This window comes from Equus przewalskii, chromosome 16 (genome assembly GCF_037783145.1).
Source record: "Equus przewalskii isolate Varuska chromosome 16, EquPr2, whole genome shotgun sequence".
Classification (NCBI taxonomy): Eukaryota; Metazoa; Chordata; class Mammalia; order Perissodactyla; family Equidae; genus Equus; species Equus przewalskii.
The window spans coordinates 1420991-1446796 of NC_091846.1; the positions used below are offsets into that span (position 1 = coordinate 1420991).

Here is a 25806-nt window from a genome sequence, read left to right on the forward strand (position 1 = left end):
ACAAATATACCATACAGCAGTGTTAACTATAGTTACCATGTAGTATATTACATCCCCAGTACTTATTTATGTCATAACTGAAAGTCTGTACCTTGTGACCACCTTCATCCAATAACTCCCCAACCCTGGTAACCACAGATCTGATCTCTTTTTCTATGAGTTTGGCATTTTTTTTAGATTCTGCGTATAAGTGAGATCATACAGTATTTGTCTTTCTCTATCTGACTTATTTTGCTTAGCGTAATACCCTCAAGGTCCATCCATGTTGTTGCAAAGAGCAGGATTTTCTTCTTGTTTATAGCTAAATAGTATTCCATTATATATATACACACATACCACATTTTCTTTATCCATTCATCTGTCAGTGGATGCTTGGGATGTTTCCCTATCTTGGCAAATCTAAATAATGCTGTAAAGAATATGGGAGCGTGCATATCTCTTCTGCATAGTGATTTTGTTTCCTTTGGATGTATACCCAGAAGTGGAATTGCTGGACCATGTGGTAATTCTATTTTTAGTTTTTTGAGGAACCTCCATACTGTTTTCCATAGGGGCTGTACCAATTTATATTTTTCCCAACAGTGCACAGGGGTACCCTTTCTTTACATCCTCATCAACATTTGTTCTCTCTTGTCTTTTTGATGATGGCCATTCTAACAGATGTGAAGTGATATCTCATTGTAGTTTTGATTTGCATTTTCCTAGTGATTAGTGATGCTGAGTACCTTTTCATTGCCTGTTGGGCATTAGAATATCTTTTTTGGAAAAGTGTCTATTTAGGTCCTTTGCCCATCTTTTAATTGTATTATTTCTTTTTTGGTGTTGAGTTTTATGAGTTCTTTATATATTTTGGATATTAACCCCTTACCTGATACATGATTTGCAAATATTTTCTCCTTATTCCGTAGGTTGTCTTTTCATTTTGTTGATCATTTCTTTTGCTGTGCAGAAGCTTTTTGGTTTGATGTACTCCCACTTTTTTCTTTTTTATTTTGCTGCTTGTGCTTTAGGTGTCATATCCAAAAAAGTCATTGCCAAGACCTATGTCAAGGAGCTTTTCCTGTATGTTTTCTTCTAGGAGTTTTATGGTTTTCATTTCTGATTTTATTTATTTGAGTTTTCTCTTTTTTTCATAGTCTAGCCAAAGATTTGTCATTTTTGTCTATCATTTCAAAAAAACAGCTCTTAGTTTCATTGATCTTTTCTATTGTTTTTCTACTCTTCATTTCTCTCTGCTATTTGTTATTTTCTTCTTTCTGCTAACTTTTGGCTTAGTTTGTTCTTTTTTCAATTCTTTGAGTTGTAAAGGTAAGTTGTTTATGATCTCTTTTTTTCCTTAACAAGCATTTATTGTTGTGAACTTCCTTCTTGGAACTTCTTTTGCTGCATCCTGTAAGTTTTGGTGTGTTTTGTTTCCATTTCATTCATTTTGAGATATTTTTTGACTCCCCTTTTGATTTCCTTTCTGACTCATTGGTTGTTCAAGAGTGTGATCTTTAATTTCTACATATTTGTGAATTTTCCTGTTTTTCTCTTGTTGTTGGTTTCTAGTTTCATATCATTGTGGAAGGAAAAGACACTTGGTATGATTTCAGTCTTGTTGCATTTGCTAAGGTTTGTTTTGTGACCTAACATATGATCTGTCTTGGTGAATGTTTTGTGTGCACTTGAGAAGATTGTGTATTCTACTGCTGTTGAGTGGAATGTTCTGTATATCTCTGTTAGGTCCATTTGGTCTAAGGTATAGTTCAAGTCCAATGTTTCCTTATTGGTTTTCTGTCTGGATGGTCTATCCATTGTTGAAAGTGGGGTATTGAAATCCCCTATTCTTATTGTATTGTTGTGTATTTTTCCTTTCAGATCTGTTAGTATTTGCTTGATATATATAGGTGCTGTGATATTGAATACATATGTATTTACAATTGTGATATTTTCTTGATGAACAGACCTCTTTATCGTTGTATTATAATGACCTTTCTTGTCTTTTGTAACAGTTTTTGACTTAAAGGCTTGTTTTGTCTGATCTAAGTGTAGCTACCTTGGCTCTCTCTTGTTTTTTTCATTTACATGGAATATCTTTGTCCATCCCTTCATTTGAACCTATGTATGTCCTGAAAGCTGGAGTGAGTCTCTTGTAGGCAGAATATAATTGGAACTTGTTTTTTAATTTATTCAGATACATGGTGCCTTTTGATTAGAGAATTTGATCCATTTACATTTAAAGTAATTACTGATAGGTAAGGATATTGATTGATAATTATTAATTAGTAATTCTTGATTGGTACTAATGCCATCTTATTGTTTTTGGCTGTTTTGTAGTTCACTTGTTCCTTCTTCTTTTGCTGTCTTTCTCTATGAATTGATGATTTTTCCATAATGATGTGCTTTGATTCCCTTTTTTCTATCTTTTGTTTATCTACTGTGCATTTTTGCTTACTTAAAACATCTTATAACAGTCTATTTTAAGCTAATAACATAATTTTAATTGCATACAAAAAGTCTATCCCCCCATAATTTTATGTTTTTGATGGCAAAATTTACCTTTTTATATTGTATATCCATTAAAAAATTATTGTAGCTATAGTTATTTTTAATACTTTTGTCCTTTTACCTTTATACTATAGTTAAGTGACTAAAATACCACCATATTATAATATTAGAGTATTCTGAATTTGACAATATAATTACCTTTTCCAGTATTTTTTACATTTTCTTGTTACTAATTAGTGTCCTTTCATTTCATCTTGAAGAACGCCTTTCAGCATTTCTTGTAAGGCAGGTTTAGTGGTGATGAACTCCCTCAGCCTTTGTTCATTTGGAAAAGTCTATCTCTCTTTCATTTCTGAAAGACAGCTTTGCTGGGTAAAGTATTCTCAATTGGCAGTTTTTTCTTTTTTCTTTCAGCACTTTAAATATATTATCTCACTCTCTCCTGGCCTACAAGTTTTCTGCTAAGAAATCTGCTGATAGTCGTATAGGGGTTTCCTTAGATGTGAGAAGTTTTTTCTCTTGCTGATTTTAAAATTCTCTTTGTCTTTGATTTGAGATAGTTTTATTATAATGTGTCTTGGAGAAGATTATTTTGCGTTGAGATTTTGGAGTTGCCTATTAGCCTCATGAACTTGGATGTCTAAATCTCTCCCCAGATTTGGAAAGTTCTCAGCCATTATTTCTTTAAGTAAGCTTTCTGCCCCCTTTTCATACAGGTTTTGATATACCATATTTTCATTATCATTCACTTTAAAGTATTTTACAATTTTTTCTATGATTTCTTCTTTGAACCATGGATTATTTAGAAGTAGATTGCTTAATTTCCACAATGTTGGGCATTTTCTATTATCTTCTTGTTACTGATATTTAGTTGAATTTCCTTGTGGTCTGGGGATATACACTGAATTATTTAAACCCCTTGAAATTTGTTGAGGCTTGGCACATATCCAGAACATCCTTTATTGCTTCTAGTAATGTCTCTCGCCTTAAAGTTTGCTTTGTCTGCTTTCTTTTGGTCAGTGGCTTGTCTTTTTCACTTTACTTTTGATCATTCTGTGTTATTAATTTAAGGTGTGTCTCTTATAAGCAATACAGAGTTGAGTTTTGTGTTTTATCCATTGTAAAAATCTCAGTCTTTTAATTGGGTTATTTAGTCCTTTTACATTTAAAGTAGTTACTTATATGTTTAGATTCCTTTCTCCTGTCTCACTTCTTTTCTTTTTGTCCCATGTTATATGTTTCCTTTAATCTCTTTCTTTGCCTTTTCTTGGTAATTAAATATTTTAAATTATTCCAGTAGTATTCCAGTTCTGTCTCTTAACTTCTTCATTATGTGTTCTTTTACTATTCTTATAATCATTGATTTTGGTTTTTGGTTTTTTTTTTTTTTTTTTTTTTGCTGATCTAACATACTTTGCCAATATTCCTCTTTTTTTGCTTGAGGAAGACTGGCCCTGAGCTAATGTTGCGCCAATCTTCCTCTATTTTGTATGTGGGTTGCTGCCACAGCATGGCTGATAAGTGATGTAGGTCTGCGCCTGGGATCCAAACGCAGGAACCCGGGCCATCCAAGTGGAACATGCCAAACTTAACCACTATGCCATGGGGCTGGCCCTGTATAATCACCGTTTTACAGTGTGCATCCTTGGTGTATTACAGTCTGATAAAAATGATTATTTTTGCTATTTCACTGATAGTGTTAGAACTTTAGAATACCTTAATTCCATTTCCTCCAACCTCGTACCTTTTTAATTTTTGTCAGGCATTTCAAATTCTAAAATATTTTAAATCTCAACGAGGCCTTACTGTGTATTTTTTGTATGTTGACAAGAGTTTCTGAAATGAAATTTATCAACTTTTCCTTTATGGTTTATTGCTTTAATATCATGCTTAGAAAGCCAACAACCACGCAAAAAAATAAATATTCATTGTTTACTGCAGGCCATTTGGTAGGTCAAGATAAAAAAGTATCTGCCTTCAAGAAGTTTATGATTGAGCTAAATAGATAATTATATTAGCAGTAACAAAACTTTATTACTGATATATTAACAAAACAAATTATGTTTTATTGTATGGTGTGAGATTGCTCAGCAGCAATTGCTAATTGCTGATGTAGTCTGGTGTTGTGTGGAAGGCTTCCCAGATGAAGTGACATTTGGGTTGAGACCTGAAGGATTAGCAAGGATAAAAGGGAAGGAAGGATGGGAAGATGTTCTAAGTAGAGAGAAGAGTGTTCTCCCAGGTCCAAACATTGACAGCCCTTCTAATATTGATTCCTCAAGGTAATTAAGCCCTAAGGTTCTAAGGCGTCCTATGCATCTGGAATGATAAGAGCTGTGTACTGTCCTTAGGAAAATTGAGAAAAAGTGACTCAGATGCTTTTCTGCAGGGCGTTATTCCTTCGCAGAACCCCATTTGAGAAAGGTAAAGAGGAGAGCCTGATGTATTTGTCTTTGAAGCACTTGATTTTAAACAGCACCATGGTGAATGAATCAGGTTCTTAAATATTTCCTGATTCTTGGTCTTCCACATTTGTGGACATACTATTCTCTCTTCCTGAAATGCCCTTCCCCTTTTTGTCAAATCAGTTCATACTTATTCTTCAAACTGAGCTCAGACATTTCTGAAATACCTTTCCCAGTCTAGTTTAGAGTCTCCACCCCCGTATTCTTTTATAATAGTTCTTACACAAGACTTAATTTGCTCGTCTACTTCCTCCACAAGGGCATGAACCGTATCTTATTTATCCTTATAGTCCCTATACCAAACATAATGTCTGACATATACTAGACATTCAGTAAATATTTGCTGAATGTATTACTGAATCAGTAGTTTTCAAATTATTTTCAAATTGAAGTCTTGTTAGCCAAGTCTACAGGCTGCTTTGCTGGGGTTGGAATGGGGACAGAGGGCCATTCACAGGGCTACTGAGCAGGCAGGGCTTCAAGTCCTCTCTCCCCACTTCAAGCAGTGGGGCTCTTTTATAAATTGGGATTAAAAAACTAAAGATTTTGCTTGAAGAAAGGGATCTTCTGCTTTTTTTTTATTTTCCTGAAGTAGATTCACCCTGAACTAACATCTGTTGCCAGTCTTCCTCTTTTGGCTGAGGAAGATTTGCCCTGAGCTAACATCTGTGCCAGTCTTCCTTTATTTCGTATGTAGGATGCCGCCACAGCATGGCCACTGATAGATGAGTGGTATATGTCCATGCCCAGGAACCAAACCCAGGCTGCCAAAGCAAAGCGTGCCATAGTTAACCACTAGGCCACCAGGCCTGGCCCTGCTGTAATATTTTAAAATTATTGATCAAGGCCAGTGGCTTTGAAACATTTTTGAACCAGACCCTCAGTAAGAAATGTATTTTAGGGGCCAGCCCCCTGGCCGAGTGGTTAAGTTCATGCGCTCCGCTTTGGCGGCCCAGGGTTTTGCCGGTTTAGATCCTGGGCGCGGACATGGCAATGCTCGTCAGGCCGTGCTGAGGTGGCGTCCCACATGCCACAACTAGAAGGACCCACAACTGAAAATACACAACTATGTATGGGGGGGGTGGTTTGGGGAGAAAAAGGAAAAATAAAATCTTTGGAAAAAAAGTGTATTTTACATTGTTTACTGAAACAAGTTTCATGAAACAATCCTTGCCCTCATTATGTATGATGTCCTTTGACATTTTTAAATTTTTTTTTAAATACAAATCATGATCCACTAAATTAATTTCAGTTGACCTCAATTTGAAAAACATTTGTCTTGGTGCAAATGAATTTGATATCAACTAAAATTCAGTTCAGACTCTCACTTGACCGTTTTCTATCTGTGTGATCTCAGATCTTCCATTTTCCTATATAAAAAACAGAGATAATGCCTGTGTTTCAAGGTTTGTTGTAAGGATTAAACGTGACAATGCTTATAAAGGAATTAGTGCAGTGCCTGACAAATAGTTAAAAATAAATGTTCTGTGTGCTTTGGGGAACAGATCTACGATAGTCTAAGTTTGGACATAAAAAATTAAATATATTCTGCAAACTCTGTAACATTTTTCTCACCATCAGAGCATTTAAGTTGAAAAAAAAAAAGAAACAATTTTATCTGTTATAAATTAAAATTGTTTTAGTAGTTAATTAAAATTAGAATGTTGAGCCCAATCCAATTTTATTTAAAATACCATAAATAATTAGAAGTGATGACAGGCTAATGAAAAATTGGGTAAGAAAATTAGTTTAAAACTGAAGCGTTCAGTAACTTAATGCCTGTATTGGAAGAAATCAGTGCTTGCTTAACCTTATAAAACACGAGGGGCACTTTAAAAAGTTTTTGAAAGTCACATTTAAGAAAACCACAAACAACATAAATATATCAAACCAAAATAAAGTAACGTTTTTATGCTTTACGTTATAGGTGTGTTGAAGTTGTGAAAGCTTCTCAATATGTAGAGCTAGCAAATGATCTGGAAATAAACAAAGCGATTACGTACTTGAGACAAAAGGACTTTAACCAAGTAAGTTTTAAAAATTTTTAGGTGAAATTTCATATGTTAATTGGTCAAAGCCATAGTATTGGGAAACTCCTTTGTAGAATAATTTTTATCTGTGATTATTCTGAAGTTGAGTAATATTTTTATTTCTGTCCTAACATAACTTCCATTAATATAGTATTACTTTATTTTAACTTTGACCTGTTTGTCTTGTTTCTTAAAATATAAATACTTTCCATGTAAAGCATGGTTGCTAAATTACTGAACCGTATTCTAGTCCAGAGATCAACTTTTCCCTAGGGGTTTGGGAACTGTCCCTGAAACTCTGAGGTTTTTCAGAATGAGGGATTATGTGTAGGGACTAAGCAAGACCAGGAGCCTGGATAGTAGCTTGACACTTCATCTACTGTTTTCACCAGAACAGCTTTCCCGTTACCTGTTTTACATATTTAGTTTACGCATTAATGGTGCTTTGGGCATAAAATGGTCCCATTGCTAAGCAGTTTCAGAACCTTCCAGGATCTCTCACTGGTACCACTGCTACCTTGCTACCATGGGTGGAGGTGGAACAGTTACCCCCCTTCAATATGAAATCTGTCTCAAATGAGACATAGTTGTGATAAGAATAGACAGCTTTGAGGGGTGGGGGTAGGGGAAAATAATAAAAGAGGATAAACAGAATGAAACTTGATATCCTAGTTTATAAAGCCAATGGTTAGTGTCATATGTGCCCACAAATAGAAAACTTAGCTCCTCCAAGCTTAGACTCAGAGAACAGGGCCAGAGAAAGCCACAATATCTTTCCTACATCCTATCCCAAGCCTGTTTTCAATTTTTCTTCCTACTTAAGGACCTTTCTTTTGTCTAGGAGACAATAGAAATGACTAACCCCTTTCTAGAAGTTGGGGGAGAACGCCAGCTACCCTGAGACTTGAGAGTAGAATAAAGCAGCCCCAGTGTTCATGTTGTGATTATTGATTAACATAATGGAGTGCCATGGACTTGTTCCATTGTGTAGTTGAATTTAGTATGCTTAAAAATTTTTAGCATTTGTAAAGCACTGAAAGACTTTTCGAAGTATCTTTACATCTGTTCTGTCATTTGATTATCACACCCTTGGTCATTAAAAATGCCACTGATAACTCTCTAATACTGTTGTAATGCTCTTTCAGTGGAAATGAAGTGAGACAAATTGGTCTTTATTGTCTTGCTGAAGTCATCTATGGACCAAAAGAGTAATTTTTGTGTGTGTAAGAAATATTGTTGTAGGTAACAAAATAGAGAAAACCATGTTTGCCAATTTTCTCTTGATATTTTATTTTTAAATGGTCTTGTTTGAAAGATTTCACAATGTATTACCATAGTTCATGTTTTAAAACTGTGCCCATTAAGGAAGAAACTCTCTAATTTTTTCATATTAAAATTAATTTAACCCACATCTTATTGTTTACTGCTTTCTCAGCTATCCTCATTCAGCATATCTTTTGTTCCATTTGTATTTTCAAGATTTTAATAACAATTAGTTTATCTATATTTTTAAAATGTAATTTCTGCTTCCTTTTCAACATTGCTGCTTTTACTTTGTGTTTCTTTTGTTTGCATATTGTAAGTATGGGTATAATACAATCTTAGTTTGAAGAGAACACTATTAGGTTAAAAAGGATTGGGTTGACATAACTCAGAATGATCATTTGATGAGGACTACTTTACTTACAATTCAAGGTAAAAGAAAAATATATCCTTTCTTATATAATTCAGTAGTTTAAATACTTTAAAAAAGTATTTTTTAAGTTGTTTTTTGGAGGAAGATTAGCCCTGAGCTAATATCTGCTGCCAATCCTCCTCTTTTTGCTGAGGAAGACTGGCCCTGAGCTAACATCTGTGCCCATCTTCCTCTACTTTATATGTGGGACGCTTGCCAGAGCATGGCTTGACAAGCAGTGCCTAGGTCTGCACCCACGATCTGAGCTGGTGAACCCCGGGCCACCAAAGCAGAACATGCAAACTTAACCGCTGCACCACTGGGCCGGACCCTCTAAATACTTTTTAAAGAAAAGGTGCTGAAATCTGAGTTTGGTTCCTTGTCATGATAGTGTTATTTTGTAGTCACTTTTGTAATGGAGAAAGAACTCCACTAAAAAGCCAAAGGTGGATGAAATGAAGTAGTTTGGTCTAATAGCCAGTGATAGTATACAGACAGACTCCATGGAATGCTGAAGCCAGTAGCTAGATGGCGTTAGCCAGGAAAGAAAACTAAAATGGTGACATATCTATTTTCCTATTTGTTTTTTGGGGGAAAAAAAGCAACCAAACTAGCAACGTTTTGTTTTTTGTTTTTTGTTTTTTGTTTTTTTGAGGAAGCTTAGCCCTGAGGTAACTACTGCCAATCCTCCTCTTTTTGCTGAGGAAGACTGGCCCTGAGCTATCATCCCTGCCCATCTTCCTCTACTTTATATGTGGGACACCTACCACAGCGTGGCTTTTGCCAAGCGGTGCCATGTCCGCACCTGGGATCCGAACCAGTAAACCCCTGGCCGCCAAAAAGCGGAATGTGCAAACTTAACTACTGCGCCACCAGACCAGCCCCACAACGTTTTATTGTCATTATTTGTTTTGCCATTTACACCTAAATTTAACTTTGTGTACTTTTATCACTTTTATTTTTAAATAAATTGATTTATGTTTTACTCTTAAAAACAAACGTTGGATATGCATTCCTTGAACATATAAAGAACGGTTGTGAAAACAGCCTATTTCAAAGCTAAAAAATACCTGAGAATGTTCCTTTTATTCAAGTAATTAGCCTTTTTAGAATAATGTATAGTTTAGAAACTTAAAATATGAAGTATGTTTTTATTCTCTCAGATGTTTTTAAATGGATGTTTTAGGTTCAAAATACTTTTATTTCGTTTAAGTAATAGCTTTGGATTGCATTGCTTTTTACATCTTGTTTGAATTTATAGTAACTTTTTTGGGGGAGAATAATTTGATGTTAAATGTAGTCTTAAAAGTATTGTTACTAATGAGCCACAAATTAGCACATATGAAAAGTTAAAAATCCAATACGTTTCCTTGACTATAATATGAATAGCTATTTCTAAAAGGAGTGGTATAAACTACTGTAGCATTCTATTTTTAGAAAAGTGATTGTTGTTGTTTGTTACCCTGCTTTTGATATTGTCCTTTGTGGATGACATAAATATTAGAGAAGAGCCTTTCTTTCCTCTACACTTGGCTTCAGAGAGTTTAATGTTTGTGTGAATTATACCTGTTCATGTACCTTATATTTTAAATTAACACATACATTTATCATGCCACAATCTAAGAGTAAAGATTAAAACATCTGAATTCTTATTCAAAGTGAAATGCAGCTTATAAAGCTTAGAGGTTCAAAACAGCAGTGGCTTTTGCATTGATAGCTGCGGAGGTTGTGTACAGATTCAATGAAGTCGGTTCTGCAGGATGAACAATGTAGGCAGCAGTAATGTCTGCGGTAAGTTTTAGGAACTTCTTGATAGTTTTAGAGAAGATCCTTCCACAAGATAAGTGAGAAAAAGAATCTCAAATGTGAGGGTATGATATTTGGAGGTTTTTCTTCCAGAGTTTACTTTGTGGAATTATAAACTACTGGCCCGGAAACTTCCAAAGGTTTTCTTTAAAACAATAAAAAATCCTTTGAAAAAATAATAATTTACTCATATTATAACCAAGGTATACGATTCTAGTGTTTTAAAATCTTCTACCGTAAAAAAAACTGAGTCAACATGCTTAATGGTACTCCATTTGTTGTACCTCTTTTGAGGTCAGAAATTTGCACAGCACAAAGATAAGACTTCTCAGGCGTTTTCCATATTCATTTGTCAGGCATATTCTATCAGCAATAGCTGATGCCGCTGTAAAAGCTAGAGTGGGATTTCTGCTTGGAGCAGCTTCTCCCCAGAAGCAGGAGGCACCAAGAGGCCAAGCACTCTCTCCAGTAAATGTATTTTAAAGGAAGGAAACCCATTGCCTTTCTCTGCTTTTTTTTTTTTCTCTCATATTTCTCAGTAATTTCTAGGTTGAGTACTCATTTGCCTTTCATGCAAGATGTCTGCCTGTCCCAAATGTCGTATTTGCTTAAGGTTAGACCTGGCAGGTAGTTAAATATGTACCTTCATTTCTCATGGCTTGAAAATGTAATTATATTTCAATTTATTTCAGATCTTTTTTATATACTCCCAGAATTATGTTCTGTCATCAGTTTTAGAAAATTCTCAGCCATTCATCTTTCTTTTCTTTTTGGAACTCCAGTTACATTTGTATTAGACCTTTTCACTGTGTTTCCATATGTCTCTTATGTTCTTCTTTTTTTATTTTTGTAAGAAAGATCAGCCCTGAGCTAGCATTTATTGCCAATCTTCCTCTTTTTTTTTTTTTTTTTAGGAAAAGGGGTCCTGGGCTAACATCTGCGTGCCCATCTTCCTCTGTTTTATATGTGGGCCACCTGCCACAGCACAGCTTGATAAGCAGTGCGTAGGTCTGCATCTGGGATCTGAACTGGCGAACCCTGGGCCGCTGAAGCAGAGCACACAAACTTAACTGCTACGCCCCCCGGCTGGCCCCCGATCTTCCTGTTTGCTTGGAGAAGATTGTCACTGAGCAACATCTGTGCCATTCTTCCTCTATTTTATGTGGCATGCCACCACAGCTTGGTTTTACAAATGGTGCTAGGTCTGTGCCTGGGATCTGAACCTGTGAACCCTGGGCCACCGAAGCCGAGCGCATGAACTTAACCGCTATGCCAATAGGCTGGCCCCTCTTATGTTCTTTTCTAAGAACGTGTTTTAACCTTTTTTTTTTTTACTTTTTTTTTTAAAGATTGGCACCTGAGCTAACATCCATTGCCAGTCTTTTCTTTTTTTTCCTCTTCTCCCCAAAGCTCCTTCAGTACATAGTTGTGTATTCTAGTTGTAGGTCCTACTGGTTCTGCTATGTGGGATGCCGCCTCAGCATGGCCTGATGAGTGGTGCTAGGTCCACGCCCAGGATCCAAACCAGCGAAACCCTGGGCCACCGAAGCAGAGTGTGCAAACTTAACCGCTTGGCCATGGGGCCAGTCCCCTGTTTTAACCTTTTCTTTTGCAGTGCTTATTTCAGTCTGAACATTTTCTGGGATCTTGACCTTAAAATCCTGGTTGCCTTAGTAGCTCTCCATTGCCTTCAAAAATATTTTCAGTGCTTCATCAAGCTTTTCTAATTGTTCTCTGTAGGACAATGGTTTTCTATAGGCTAGTCTCTGATAGCCAGAAGCGGAAATTCTAGAATTATTCTGTAAATAGCAAATTTGATCATGTATTTTAAATAAAACCTTACCCCCACCTCATTATGCAAGATAAACACTAAACTGTGTCACAAGGCTCGCTATTTACTCTTCTTTTCAGCTGTTTCTAATCTGCTGTTAAACCCATCTATTGTGTTCTTAATTTTAGTTATTTTATTTTTAGTTTCATTTTATTCTTTTTTATAAATTTTAATTCTCAAATGAAATTCTCATCTTGTTATCTGTTTTCTTAAAGATATTAGTCCTACCCTCTTTTGCCCTTCCTTGGTCTTCCCCTCTAGATACACTGACTGATCTTTTCCCCAATCTTAAGCCTGAATACTGTCATGTTACTGTAGTAATAACTTTCAGATATTTCATTTCTAGGCTGTAGAGACCTTAAAAATGTTTGAAAAAAAGGACAGTAGAGTGAAAAGTGCAGCTGCAACCAACCTCTCATTCCTGTATTATTTGGTAAGTTCTGTTTTTTTTTCACAATTAAGAGTTTTGGTAATGTGATATTTTTATGTTGCTAAATTTCTGCCTGAGGAGCATGCCTAAGGAGCAGCTCCAAAGAAGACTGGTGGAGATGTCAGCAGAATGGAGTGTATAGAGGGTCTGGTCGTGATAAGTTCTGGGCCAGGAGTGAGTTCATGGATGTGAGTGAGAGGACCATCTTCAGAAGGAGAAGGAGGGAAAAAAATTGTGGTGGTAAGCATCACATCATAGAATTAGAGTGTAGATCTGGGAGATGAGCTAGAGATACATTTCAACTCCATGTTGGGAATAAAGAAAGTGACATCTTGGGTGAAATGATTTATGTATGGTTACAGTGTCATCGATAACAAGCATACTTGAGCATCTACTGATGCCAGTCATGGGGAATACCAGAAGTTTAAAAGGGAACTTTCTTCATTTGGAACAAAGAAGGCAGGTGGGTAGACTAGGAAGGAAGAAAGGAAGGTTGGCAGAAAACAAATTAATGTGGATAGCAAGTACTTGAGACATTCAGAGGAGGCAAATAACCTTTTAATTTATGACTTTCAGGGAAGATTTCCTAAGGTTGGATCTTGAAAGTCAGAATATAGATAAGAGAGAAAGAAACGTTTGTGGGGAGACCAAAGGAGTAAACAAAAGCACAGAGACGAGAACGCTGGGCAGGGAGATGAGCCTCAGGATTGCTGTGTTTAGTTAGAACGTGTCCAGTCCCCAGGGAGCTTCCGCTCTGTGCACCATTGGGGACTGCTGCCCTGCTGAACTAACGTCACGCTGGGAAGGTGTTCCCCCCTCACACGTGTTAGGATGGGAGAGAGGTCAGACCACTGGTGAAGGTGGCTCCAGTGTTCTAAATCTGCTGGCAGGAGAGTGGTGTCAAGTTCATGTCCAGAGGAGGGTTCAGGTTCAGGAGAAAAATGCTGAGTGTGTTTTTAAATATATTTTAAAAGTGTTTGTACTGTTGGTGATACATTCAAATAGAAATGTCCAGGAGGCATGTGATGCTGATCTCAGACAAGACGTCAGGGTCAGAGATAAAATGTGATGATCGTCTCTGTAAAGGTTAAACCTTTGATAATAGATGCTATGGACTGATTGTCTGTGTGCCCCCAAAATTCGTATATTGAAGCCCTAGTCCCCAGTGTGACTATATTTGGAGGTGAGGGCTCTGTTATGTTAGATGAGGTCATAAGGAGGGAGCCCCCATGATGGGGTTAGTGCCCTTGATAGAAGAGGAGACCAGAGTGCGCTGTCTCCGCCATAAGAGGACGCAGCAAGGAGGCCATCTGCAAACCGCGAACTGGGCTCTCACCAGACCCCGAATTTGCTGACACCTTGATCTTGGACCTCCCAGCCTCCAGAACTGTGAGAAATAAATATTTGTTGTTCAAGTCACACAGTCTGTGGTATTCTGTTATAGCAGCCTGAGCTAAGACAATAGAGGGTATCTCCAAGGGTGAGAGCATAGCACAGAACTGAGAACTAACTTTGGGGTGTGCATACGTTGAAGAGGCCAGAGTAAGAATCAGATCGGGAAGACAGCAGAAGAACTATAGGATGCTTTCTTTGAAGTAAAGGAAGGCACGAAGAGGAAGTATGTAATAGTGAAATCAGAGAGGTAGTACAAGAAAAGGAAAGCTCAGACAAGGCCGCTGTCGCCGGTGAGACGCAGACTCCGAGATGGAGATTAACCTGCAGGAAGTTTGCTGGGGAGAGCTCTGTGGATCAGCACCGCAGGGAGAAAGGTAGGAAGCAGCATTGCGCAGAGGGAGACATGAGGCTGCGATGTAGTCACCACAAGGCCTGAGCCAACCCTGTAGGACACTTTGAAGCTGGGACGGCAGCTCAGCACTCTCCCCTCTTGGGGTGAGGGGACTGGGCCTCCGTAGCCCTGTGTCACCCAGTCGCTGGATATCTGGCCTGCTCACAGGAGGGGCAGGACTTCAGGCATGGTGCCTCTGCCTCTTCGGCCCAGGGTAATTCGTAGACAGGGCTGGCGGCCAGGGCTGGCGGCCAAGGCTGGCGGCCGGCACCATTCCCGGCAGCTCTGAAGGACAGGTCTCAGGGGCGAGGCGCAGCCTCCACTACAGCCGTTACGTGTTGAATGTAGGAAATTGTGAGTGAATTTTGTGAACATGGTTTCATGAGTGATCAAGTCTTTACCAAGCTTGGTGAATGTATGGGAGGAGACCAAGAACATTTTTAAAGAAGGAAGAGATTGGTTAGATTTAGTCAACTGAGCAGAGCCAGTGGAGCATCAGATCAATAATTTGTTGTGCCTGGTTGTGAGGAAAATGGTTGTTTTGAGGAAGAATGATGTCTCTTATGTAGTTATATTTAATATATAGTTGAAGATATATTTTTGGTATCCAGTATATAGTTGTATCAGTTTTCTATTGCTCTGTAATAAGCCACCCCAAAACTTAGTGGCTTAAAATAACTATGTATTTGCTCACCTTCTACCTGAAGGGACTGGGTTTACCTGAGTGGTCCTTCTGCTGGTCCGGCCTGGGATCATTCATACTGCTGCCATCATCTGAGGCTTGACTGAGTCTCAGATGCTTCCCTGATGTCTGGCACTTAGCTGAGCTGTTGGCCAGGCGTCTTAGTCCTCTTTCACAGTGCTTCTCCGGTGGAAGAGCCCAGATTTCTTTTTTTTTTTTTAAGATTGGCACCTGAGCTAACAACTGTTGCCAATCTTCTTTTCTTAATTTTTTTATTCTTCTCCCCAAAGCCCCCCAGTACATAGTTGTATATTCTAGTTGTGAGTGTCTCTGGTTGTGGCCTGTGGGACACTGCCTCAGCATGGCCTGATGAGAGGTGCCATGTCTGTACCCAGGATCTGAACCAGCAAAACCCCAGGCCGCCAAAGTGGAGTGCATGAACCCAACCACTCGACCATGGGGCTGGCCACAAGCCCAGACTTCTTACATGGGATAGGGTCCATAAGAGGAGACCCCTGTGCACAGGTGCTTCTCAGGCTTTTGTGTGCGTTGAATTTGTTGTTATCATATTGGGAAAAACAAACATAGGAAAGAACCATACAAGGGCATGAATACTGGGAGATGTGATCTATTAGGGGCATTATTTTAACAATCTATCACTGCCTGCATTCAAGCCCAAATTATTCACATCCTTTCCATATGCAAAATGTACTTAACCTCTCCCAAGACTCTCATGGTCTCGTGCAGTTACAGTATCAGGCTCAAAGGCTGTCATCTACATCAGGTCTGGATAGAGATGGGGCTTTCTCAGGCACAGGTCCTCTTGATCCAGAGTTCTGGGAATAATAAAAACATGTCATCTGCCCCCATACACTACATCTCACAGGATGTAGTGAGATAAGAATGGGATAACTGTAATAAACACTGCCATTCAAAAGGGGTGAGATGGAAGCACCTAACAGTCACTGGTCCTTAACAGTTCTGAAATCCAGCTAAGCACGTGTGTCAGCGCCCCTAATGTGGGAGAAGGGAATATTCCTTGATTAGGGCCCAGCTCTGATTGGAGTGATCCCCCAATCCTTTAGTCTCTGTAGTACTTGGTTCTGTCTTCTGAGAACCCCTTTGTTCTATAGAAAAAATAACTTATGTTTGCAGCTGATTAACTTTGTTAGTCTGCCTTCTGCCCAGAAAAATTTTAGGCCCAGAGACCTTTTTTCATTTTGGACTGGGTCTGTCCCTAATTTAATCTAATCTGGGAACACTTTTGTTAGTACAACTCCCTTAAAAACTTGGCAGATTTCTATAAATCTCATTAGGATTTCCTTCATGCCCCAAAAGCCAAATCCATAATTCTTTTCAAAGCAGACCCCTTTTTCTCTTAGGTGTACAAGGATGCTGTGGAATAGAGCCCTAAAGATGCTTAGAAGCTTTTTTCTACTTGAGAGAGAGGCTCTACTCTGCTAGGCACTGCCTTAAGTCTTGTTTGCAAAGGATGTCAGAGCTATACCCTTGATTTGATCTCTACCATGCAACCATTTCTTACTTTGAGAATCTTTTGCCACCAAGAGAAACTGGAGACATTAAATAATTTTATTTTCCCACACATCAAGTCCTAGTTCCTCCATATTTCTTCTCAATTCTAGCTGCAAACTCTGAATAGTTCTCTCCTTAGCTCCTCTCTCTCACTGTACCTTATCACACCCAGTTAAAATACCTTAGTTGGCACTTTCAGCAACCTCCTTAGCCACATGTACATGTTCATTAAGTACATTTTCTATCTTCTAAGTCAATGTAGATGCCAAGGAACAGTTGTCTCGTGACTACAAAACATGCCTTGCCCTTTATCAAGCCTCTAATAACAATTGCTCACTGCTTTTCCAAACTCCACTAATGGTTCATCATCTCTCCAGTCTCCATCAGCAACCCTTCACTGCTTTTCTAAATTTTACCTGCTGCCTACTCCAAAAGACAATGTTATATGATTTAGTTTTTATGACAGCAGCACCCTACTTTTAGGTACCAATTTTTATATCAAAGTTCAGAGTCCACACAAATACTTGTACATAAATGTTCATAGCAGCATCATTTATAATAACCAAAAGTGGGTGAAAACAACCCAAGTGTCTCAACAATGAATGGATAAACAAAATGTGGCATATCCATACAATGGGATATTATTCAGTTCTAAAAAGGAGTGAGGTACTGATAAGTGGTACAACATGAATAAACATCAAAAACATTATGCTAAGTGAAAGAAGCCAGACGTAAAAAAGTCACATATGGGGGCCGGCCTGGTGGCACAGTGGTTAAGTTTGCACATTCTCCTTCTCAGCGGCACGGGCGTTCTCCTGTTCGAATCCCAGGTGCAGACATGGCACCACTTGGCAAGCCATGCTGTGGCAGGCGTCCCACATATAAAGTGGAGGAAGATGGGCGCAAACGTTAGCTCAGGGCCAGGCTTCCTCAGCAAAAAGAGGAGGATTGGCGGCAGATGTTAGCTCAGGGCTAATCTTCCTCAAAAAAAAAAAGTCACATATTATTATATTTATTATGAAATGTCCAGAATGGACAAATCCATGGAGACAGAAAGCACATTAGTGGTTGGCAGGTGCTGGGGGGAAGGGAGAATGGGGAGTGACTGCTAATTGGTGCAGGATTTCTTTCGAGGATGATAAAAATGTTAGGGAAATGTAATGTTATGGATACTGGTGACGGTTGTACAACTTTGTGAATGTGTTAAATGCCACAGAATTGTATGTTTTAAAAGGGTTTTTTAATGATATTTGAATTATATTCTCTATTTTTTTAAAGTTCAATCAGGGAAGCAGTCACTGTGAATGTTACGGGAAAAGGGATATAGGAATTAGAACTTATACAGTGGTAGAGGAGCTATGCAGGTGAAGGTGTGGAAGGGGGACTTGGGGAACTGAGAAGGGATCACCCATCAGTGAGTAAGTAGCCAGGTTTGTCCAGCAGCCACCCAACGGGGGACTTCATGAAGAGGTGTATGGGAAGTGATTGCCTCTGTACAGCTGCTTCCTCTGTGGGTCCACAGCCAAGCACCATCATGGATCTGGATTGCTCTGGTCAGCAGAGACAGCACAGTCAGGAAGAAGAGCCAGACGTGGAGTGGAAGTAAGTGAGGACAGACTGGAACCCATGGACATCAGTCCTGCAGCTGATGACCAGCAAAAGACCTTCAGAAAGTAAAGGCTGCTGCTTCATGTCTGCAATCTACATGTCCTAGAAGTTCCTTTTGGCCAAGTCTAGAAGAGAACCATACAGGGAAGAGGATTCTAGGAAGTGTGGCTCTCAGCTTAACTAAGCTGATATGGCACAAACAGCTGCACTACTTAAGAACTGAGAGGTCCACGTGGCATGCATGAATAATGGCAAGGTTCTGATCGAGCATTTGGTAGCAGAGACAAAGAAGATGATTGCTAGAAATGCAAGACCTAGTAAGTGATGCAGCCAGTTTGAGGGGGGAGCAGAAAGGATAGTGATGCTTCCATAGCTATTTCAATGCTTTAGGTTTGGGAAGCATAGTACTGCAGTAATAATGACATGAAATTTGGGCCCTCGAAATGGAGCTACCTACATATAAATAATGTTGTTAGTCAAACCAGGAGACTGTGGAGAAGCCAATTATAAGAAACTTGGGTAGTCGAAAGAGCTTGATGATTAAAAATCTTTTGTAGAATAAGCCTATCAAGACCAAAATATGTAAAATATTTCTGTTCATCCTATCTGTAGTCTCAGAAAGTCTGTTTATCATATCAATAATTTCAAAACAGAAAAGATATTTGATCAACTTTGAATAATTTGTATGTGTTTGGTACTTTATTTAGGAAAATGAATTTGCACAAGCCAGCAGCTATGCAGATTTAGCTGTGAACTCTGATAGATACAATCCATCAGCTCTTACTAATAAAGGGAATACAGTTTTTGCAAATGGTGATTATGAGAAGGCAGCTGAATTCTATAAAGAGGCTCTAAGAAATGATTCTTCTTGTACTGAAGCACTTTATAATATTGGTAAGTAAAACAGGGAGAATTGCTTTCTTTTGTTCTTTTTGCTTTTCAATTCTTTTTTTTTTTCCTTCAAAGAGCTCTAACTCAAGAGGAGGAGAAGAGTTGAAAAGAAGATCCTTGGATCATAGGTTATTTTTTTAAAATTTTTTATTGAGTTAATGATAGGTTACAATCTTGTGAAATTTCAGTTGTACATTGTCTGTCAGTCGTGTTGTCGGTGCAACCCTTCACCCTTTGTGGCCACCCCCCAACCCCCCTTTCCCCTGGTAGCCACTAGTCTGTCCTCTTTGTCCACATGTTTAAATTCAATCATAGGTTATTTTTTAATGGAATTCATGATTCAAAAGCTGTACACATGTAAAATTTGGATAGATGTTGCCATACAGCCCTCTGAGAAAATTTTTCCAATTTCTGTTTCCACTGTGGTGTATGAGATGACTGATTTCCCAAATTCCTACTAATACTGAATACTATAATTCAACTTTTGCCAAACTGAGAGGTGAAAAAAATCACATTTTCTTCCTTTTTAATTATGAGCAGTTCCAAACATAAAAAAATTGTATGAGAAAAATAAATACCCATGTACCTACAACCTGAAGGCTCACCACTATCTCATTTTCTTCCCTTCCCTGAAATGAGTGTCATTCCTTCCTGTTCCTGAGTTTGCAGTGTTGCAGACACATCTTGATGCAATACTGTGTCTTATCTCTTGGGTTATTAATGAAGTTTCTTTTGATGTTTTCTTCTCCCTACGTAGGTTTGTTTTGGGTTTTTTTTTGGTTTGCTTGTTTGTTTTATCCTCTCTCTGTCATGTTACAACTTATCCTCAGATGTCTGATGGTCCTGGCCTGTCTCCTCATATTTAGGACTTTGCAGCTAAAAGCTGAGTGGGATCTCTGGGGCCACAAGTGAGATTGATGGACGGGCACCCTGCCATAGGGCCATCTGTCTGATCTGTTTAGTTGGGGCACTGCCCGTCAGTCAACTGGATCTTTTCCTTCCAGAGAAGACTCTTTAATTTCCTGCCAGAGGAGAAAGGAAGACCTGTCTGGGTTGGGAGGAGAGGAGGCAGGGTGAAATTAGCAATTTTGGATGGAGTCAAGGAGAGCTTCACTGAGAAGGTGACGTTTAAAGTCATGTTGGAAGGAAGGGAGGATCTGACCATTTGGATACCTGGGAAAAGAGCATTCCCGGCAGAGGGAGGTGAAGAGCAAAGGCCTTAATGCAGATTGCTTGCCTAGATATGTACTTGGGGCTGGCCCCGTGGCTGAGTGGTTAAGTTTGTGCGGTCCACTGCAGGCGGCCCAGTGTTTCATTGGTTCGAATCCTGGGTGCACACATGGCACTACTCATCAAACCATGCTGAGGCAGTGTCCCACATGCCACAACTAGAAGGACTCACAATGAAGAATATACAACTATGTACTAGGGGGCTTTGGGGAGAAAAAGGAAAAAAATAAAATCTTTAGATACGTACCGATTTATTCTCTTTGTAAGTTTTAAATACCTTCCCTAGTCCATTGCTTGACTTTTAACTTTATAATTTCTTTTGTCAAACAGAATTTTAAGATTTTTTATATAGTCAAATTTGGCTTTTTGAAAATTTGTGCCTTCATTTGTTTATTGCTTTGCAGAGCCCTTCCCTCCCCCAAGATTACAAAATCACTTTCTTATATTTTTGTATCATTCTTTTACAGCTTTGTTTTTTCCTTTTAGCTTTAAAGTAAATTTTGAATTTATTCCTTTTGTGAATAAATTCACAATAGGAATCTCTGTTTTTTTCTTCATCATAGTCAATTGTCCTGGCACCATTTATTCCTAGTCCCTTAGTCCTCATTGATTTTAAATGCCCATTAACTGAGTTCTGTAACTGAGTCAGTTTCTCAACAATTTTTCTGTCTGTTAATCTGTTTGTCATTCCTGCTCCCCTACGACACTAAAATCACTAAAGCTTTATGGCATGTTTTGGTATCTACCAAACATTAGTGAAAAGCCCAGCCCGCTCCACCCACATTGCTCTTTTCTTTAAAAAGTTCTGTTCATCTTTATTTTTTCTTCTGGATGAATATTTATGTATATTTAAAGATTTATTCTGTTACTTTGAGAAAATTCACTCCCAGTAATAGTGCTAATAGCTTTTCTTTCTCTTCTTTTTAAGGCCTTACCTATAAGAAGCTAAACCGGCTTGATGAAGCTTTGGACTGTTTCCTGAAACTTCACGCAATCCTGAGAAACAGCGCCCAAGTTCTGTACCAGATAGCACATGTGTATCTTATGTGAAAAACTTAAGGACAGTTATTAATTCACTCAATTGGTGATTGAATACCAATTATTAAATAAGCTTAACCAAGGAAGTAATTGATGAGGATAATATTTTAAAACCTATCAGGTTAATGTGTGATGAAAGTATTGAGTGATCCTATTTTAAAAGATTGTTTGCATTTATAAGAGGAATTATTTAAAGGTTAAAACTGTTTATTAAATTTTGGAAATAATTGAAGCAATTGAGTATGACATGTTGCATACTCATAAGCTATTCATTGAATATGGATTAGATACTTTAGAATGTGTTAGCTCTGAGTCTTACAGGGTATTTTTGAAGCAGTCACTTACTAATTAAAAGGAAAATATTGTTTATTACTGATAGTACTACTGATTGAGTTTGGATAATTTATCTTGTGTATTTTAGCTGACCATGTAGGTTTGGTGAATGTAACTCTCTGAACGCCTTAACCCTCCAAAATTACACAGTAGTTTGTATGGATTCGCTCATTCGTTCATTCAGTAGTCGTTTATTGACTGGGTACTATATGTGCCAGTATCATATTTAGAACTCTGGGGAATGTTGAAATATAAAATACTGCTCTCGTGTCAGTTTCTTCTACAACTCTTAGCTTTCTTTAGTTTTTTTTTCCCCCTTGCCCTTGTTTGGAAAAGCATAAATTTGTTAATGTTTTTAATGCCTTTGACACTATTTGAAAAACACTTTAATTTCTCTCCTTATTTAAGAAAAAAACTTTGACAACAACATTGGGAAGGATTAAAATCTTATATAGGGTTTTAAGTTACCATTGGCTTGATATAAATTTTATATAAATATGTTTAGAAAAAAGTATATTATGAGACATACCATTAATAATTGTAAGTAGTATCTGCTGTCCTTAGGGTAGAGTAGATAAAAAAATTCTTTTGTTAAAAATTTTAGTTTGGGGGCAGATGGCTTCGTAGTTATTTCTTTTAGCCTTTTTGTTTTGTCCATTTAATTTCTCTGAAATTGCCAGTGTCATGAACTGATACTACCCAGTTCATCATCACTTTAGATCGAATTGAGTAATTGCTACATTTAAGGCTGAGTTTCTTTCCTTGTTTTTATGTTTTCTTATGGTATCACATTTGTCATCATTAAAAATAGAAGGCTCTTTTTCAATAAAACTTTGGATTGGGGTATTTTCATTTCATTGAAACATCTAATATAAAAATAAATAGTAAGTAATCAATAAGTATTGATGTGAATAAATTATTTGAGTATGTGCAGAGGACTTACTAGGTACAAAAGCTACAAAAAACACAGCTCTGTATTTTGGGCTTATAATCTAATTAGGGAAAACTCATAGGAAAACACGTGGAAACTATTCCCTTAATATGTTTAATATGTTGAGCATGTTAAGAGAGGTAGAATAATTGAACACAACATTCAGGCATTTTTATTAAGGACAAATTTTGGACAATGCTGTGAATAAAATGGCAAACTGTTAATTCTCCTAGAAATTTGGGAGTTGATCTTAGTGGACAGTAACAAAGCAAAAGGAAAAACAAGGTGTGTGTATGATACAAGGGCGTTATTTACAGTACTGCTCCATTTGTCATCCTTATCCCTGGAGAAATACAGAGTAAACTATTAAATAGCACGTTACTATAGGCTAAGAGATAGTTTTATTGTAATGTTGTTTTTAGGTTTCCCTATTGATCAATGAATTTAGAAAAATTGTGTTATCCTTAACTGAAATTGTCCAAGATATGAATTAATGGAAGATCCCAATCAAGCTATTGAATGGTTAATGCAACTGATCAGTGTTGTTCCAACTGATTCTAGAGCTTTATCTAAACTAGGAGAATTATATGATAGTGAAGGAGATAAATCTCAAGCATTTCAATATTATTATGAGGTAGGTATATAATCTTACTTTCCTTCTACTTTTTAGCTTTTATGAATTATTATAAAAAAAAAAAAAAAAAAAAACACAGCTTCCTGGGGCTGGCCTGGTGGCGTAGTTGTTAAATTTGTGTACTCCACTTCGGCCGCCCGGGGTTCACGGGTTCGGATCCTGGGCGCGGACCTATACACTATTCATCAAGCCATGCTTTGGCAGTGTCCCATATACAAAATAGAGGATGACTGGCAGAGATATAAGCTCAGGACCAGTCTTCCTCAGACACACCAAAAAAACCAGCCTTTTAATTTTTAAAATTTAGAAATGCTTATTAGTTTTTAAATGAGTAATGATTTAAAATAAAGCATTTGTGGAATATAAAGTTAGTTTTGATTAAAATTAATAAAAACTGAAATTAAAAGTACAGTTTTTTTTTCTTTTGAAGCATGATTTTCATCCCTTTTTGATTCTATTACATATTGAATTTGATTCAGATTATATATCAGTACATCAAAAAGATGTATATAGATAATTTTAAAATGTGTCAAATTTTGTTTTCTAAATCTTGTACAATTTCAGAATTCATAAAGTGCTTATGACAGCTCATAGTTTTTTATTAAGAAATTTCACAGTGGATATGGGGCCAGCCTCGTGGCCAAGTGGTTAAGTTTGTGTGCTCCACTTCAGCGGCCCAGGGTTTCACTGGTTCAGATCCTGGGCACAGACATGGCACTGCTGGTCAGGCCACGTTGAGGTGGTGTCCCACATGCCACAATTAGAAGGACCCACAACTAAAATATACAACTACATACTGGGGGGATTTGGGGAGAGAAAGCAGAAAAAAAAATTTTTTAAAAATTTCACAGTGGGTAAATTAACCCATTCAATAGGTAAAATGTTCAAAAATTAAATTATACATTGCCACTGAAGTTGTATTGTCATGTTCCTTATTTTTTCCAGTCATATAGGTATTTCCCTTCTAACATCGAAGTCATTGAGTGGCTTGGAGCCTATTACATTGACACCCAGTTTTGTGAAAAAGCCATTCAGTACTTTGAAAGAGCTTCTCTTATACAGTAAGTAACTATTATGATGATATGTTTAGTTAAATATCTTGTGTTGAGATTTGATTTTATCCCTAGAATTAGAATCTTATAGACATATTAAGTTCATGAACAAATATTAGTGAACATTTATGCATTATTTCCATTTTCTTGTATTATGTTCCATTTTAGTTGTTTTTATTTTGATAAATATATTTTCCTTATATGCAAAAGTTTTAAAAATACCTTCAAGATCCTTTTTTTAATGTATTCACATCTCAGCAAACAAATATTATTTCTTTATCCGTCAAATAATGACTACCTCAGTTCTAGGACGAAGTTTCATTTCTGAAAGCGTTCTAATAGAAGTTGTGTTGGTTTCAATTTATAAGTGATACATGTTGTATATTAAAAATTAAACTCTTAAAGATGTCTTTAATTTTACATCAGAATGTTTTGTACATGTCTGACTCAAAAATAACTAGAATATATCATATTTTGCTTTGTGTTTGGCCAAACTGAATTTTAACATTAAATATGACTTTTAATCATTTAAACGATAAAGAAATGCTTAATAATTTGAGTGATCTGTGTAATTTAGATTAGGCAATTAGTTTTTATGACACTTGCTTCACGTAAATATTTTGTGAATTATAAAACTGACTACCAAGCATAGAGGGATAGATTATTTATGTGCTTGAGACTGAAGTTAGATAGGTTATATACTGTAAACTTTTTATTATGCTTAATATTAACTCTAACCTTAGCCGTTAGCTGATGTAAGACACTTTCTCCTTTGAGGCTTCATCCACCACTGTTCCATCCTTGACTCCCATTTGTGAATTTCCCATTTGTGAATTTCCTGTGTTGACCTGACAGTCCTTCTCTTATCTAGTCTAGATCATGCTGTTTTTTTCTATCCTATCAGTAGTCACAAATCTTGGCCTTCCTAACTATTGCTCTTTACTCCTCTGCAATTCTGCCGCCTAGATCTTATGTGATTTTGATTATCATCCAGCACATTTATACAAATAAATTCCTACATTGTAATATCCAGCTGTCTGAACATAACCTTCTCTCCTTCCAGCTTCCATACTCCCTACTTTCCAGTATGCCTTTCTTTGATAGAATTGAGACCTCCAATTTCTTGACCTTTCTTTCTCTTGCAGTGTCAGTCTCTCCTGGCTTTAGTTCTGAGTCTGTCTTTTCTAGGCTACTTGATTGATCATATCTATTCCCTTACTTGCTCTTGGTTACTTTTTCTCTGTTGCTTTGTTGCCTCTTTCATCTCCCCAAATTTTAGTTCATGAATTAATGTAACTATTCATTCCATTCTTATACAAGAGTGGGAAACAGTATTGGACATAAATTATGTGACCAGATGA

The 25806-nt window shown here is 37.3% G+C and overlaps 1 protein-coding gene across 6 annotated transcripts in view; it reads left to right on the top strand.

The window, feature by feature from the left end:
• Window positions 1–25806, top strand: part of IFT88 (intraflagellar transport 88) — a 135562-nt gene that overhangs the window by 52454 nt on the left and 57302 nt on the right. For all 6 annotated transcript variants that reach the window (XM_070577828.1, XM_070577831.1, XM_070577833.1 and 3 more), the window contains 6 exons: window positions 6883–6982; window positions 12644–12730; window positions 19044–19230; window positions 21386–21494; window positions 23243–23393; window positions 24339–24454. In XM_070577828.1, coding sequence (XP_070433929.1) covers window positions 6883–6982; window positions 12644–12730; window positions 19044–19230; window positions 21386–21494; window positions 23243–23393; window positions 24339–24454 — 750 coding nt within the window. The remainder of the gene's footprint in view (window positions 1–6882; window positions 6983–12643; window positions 12731–19043; window positions 19231–21385; window positions 21495–23242; window positions 23394–24338; window positions 24455–25806) is intronic.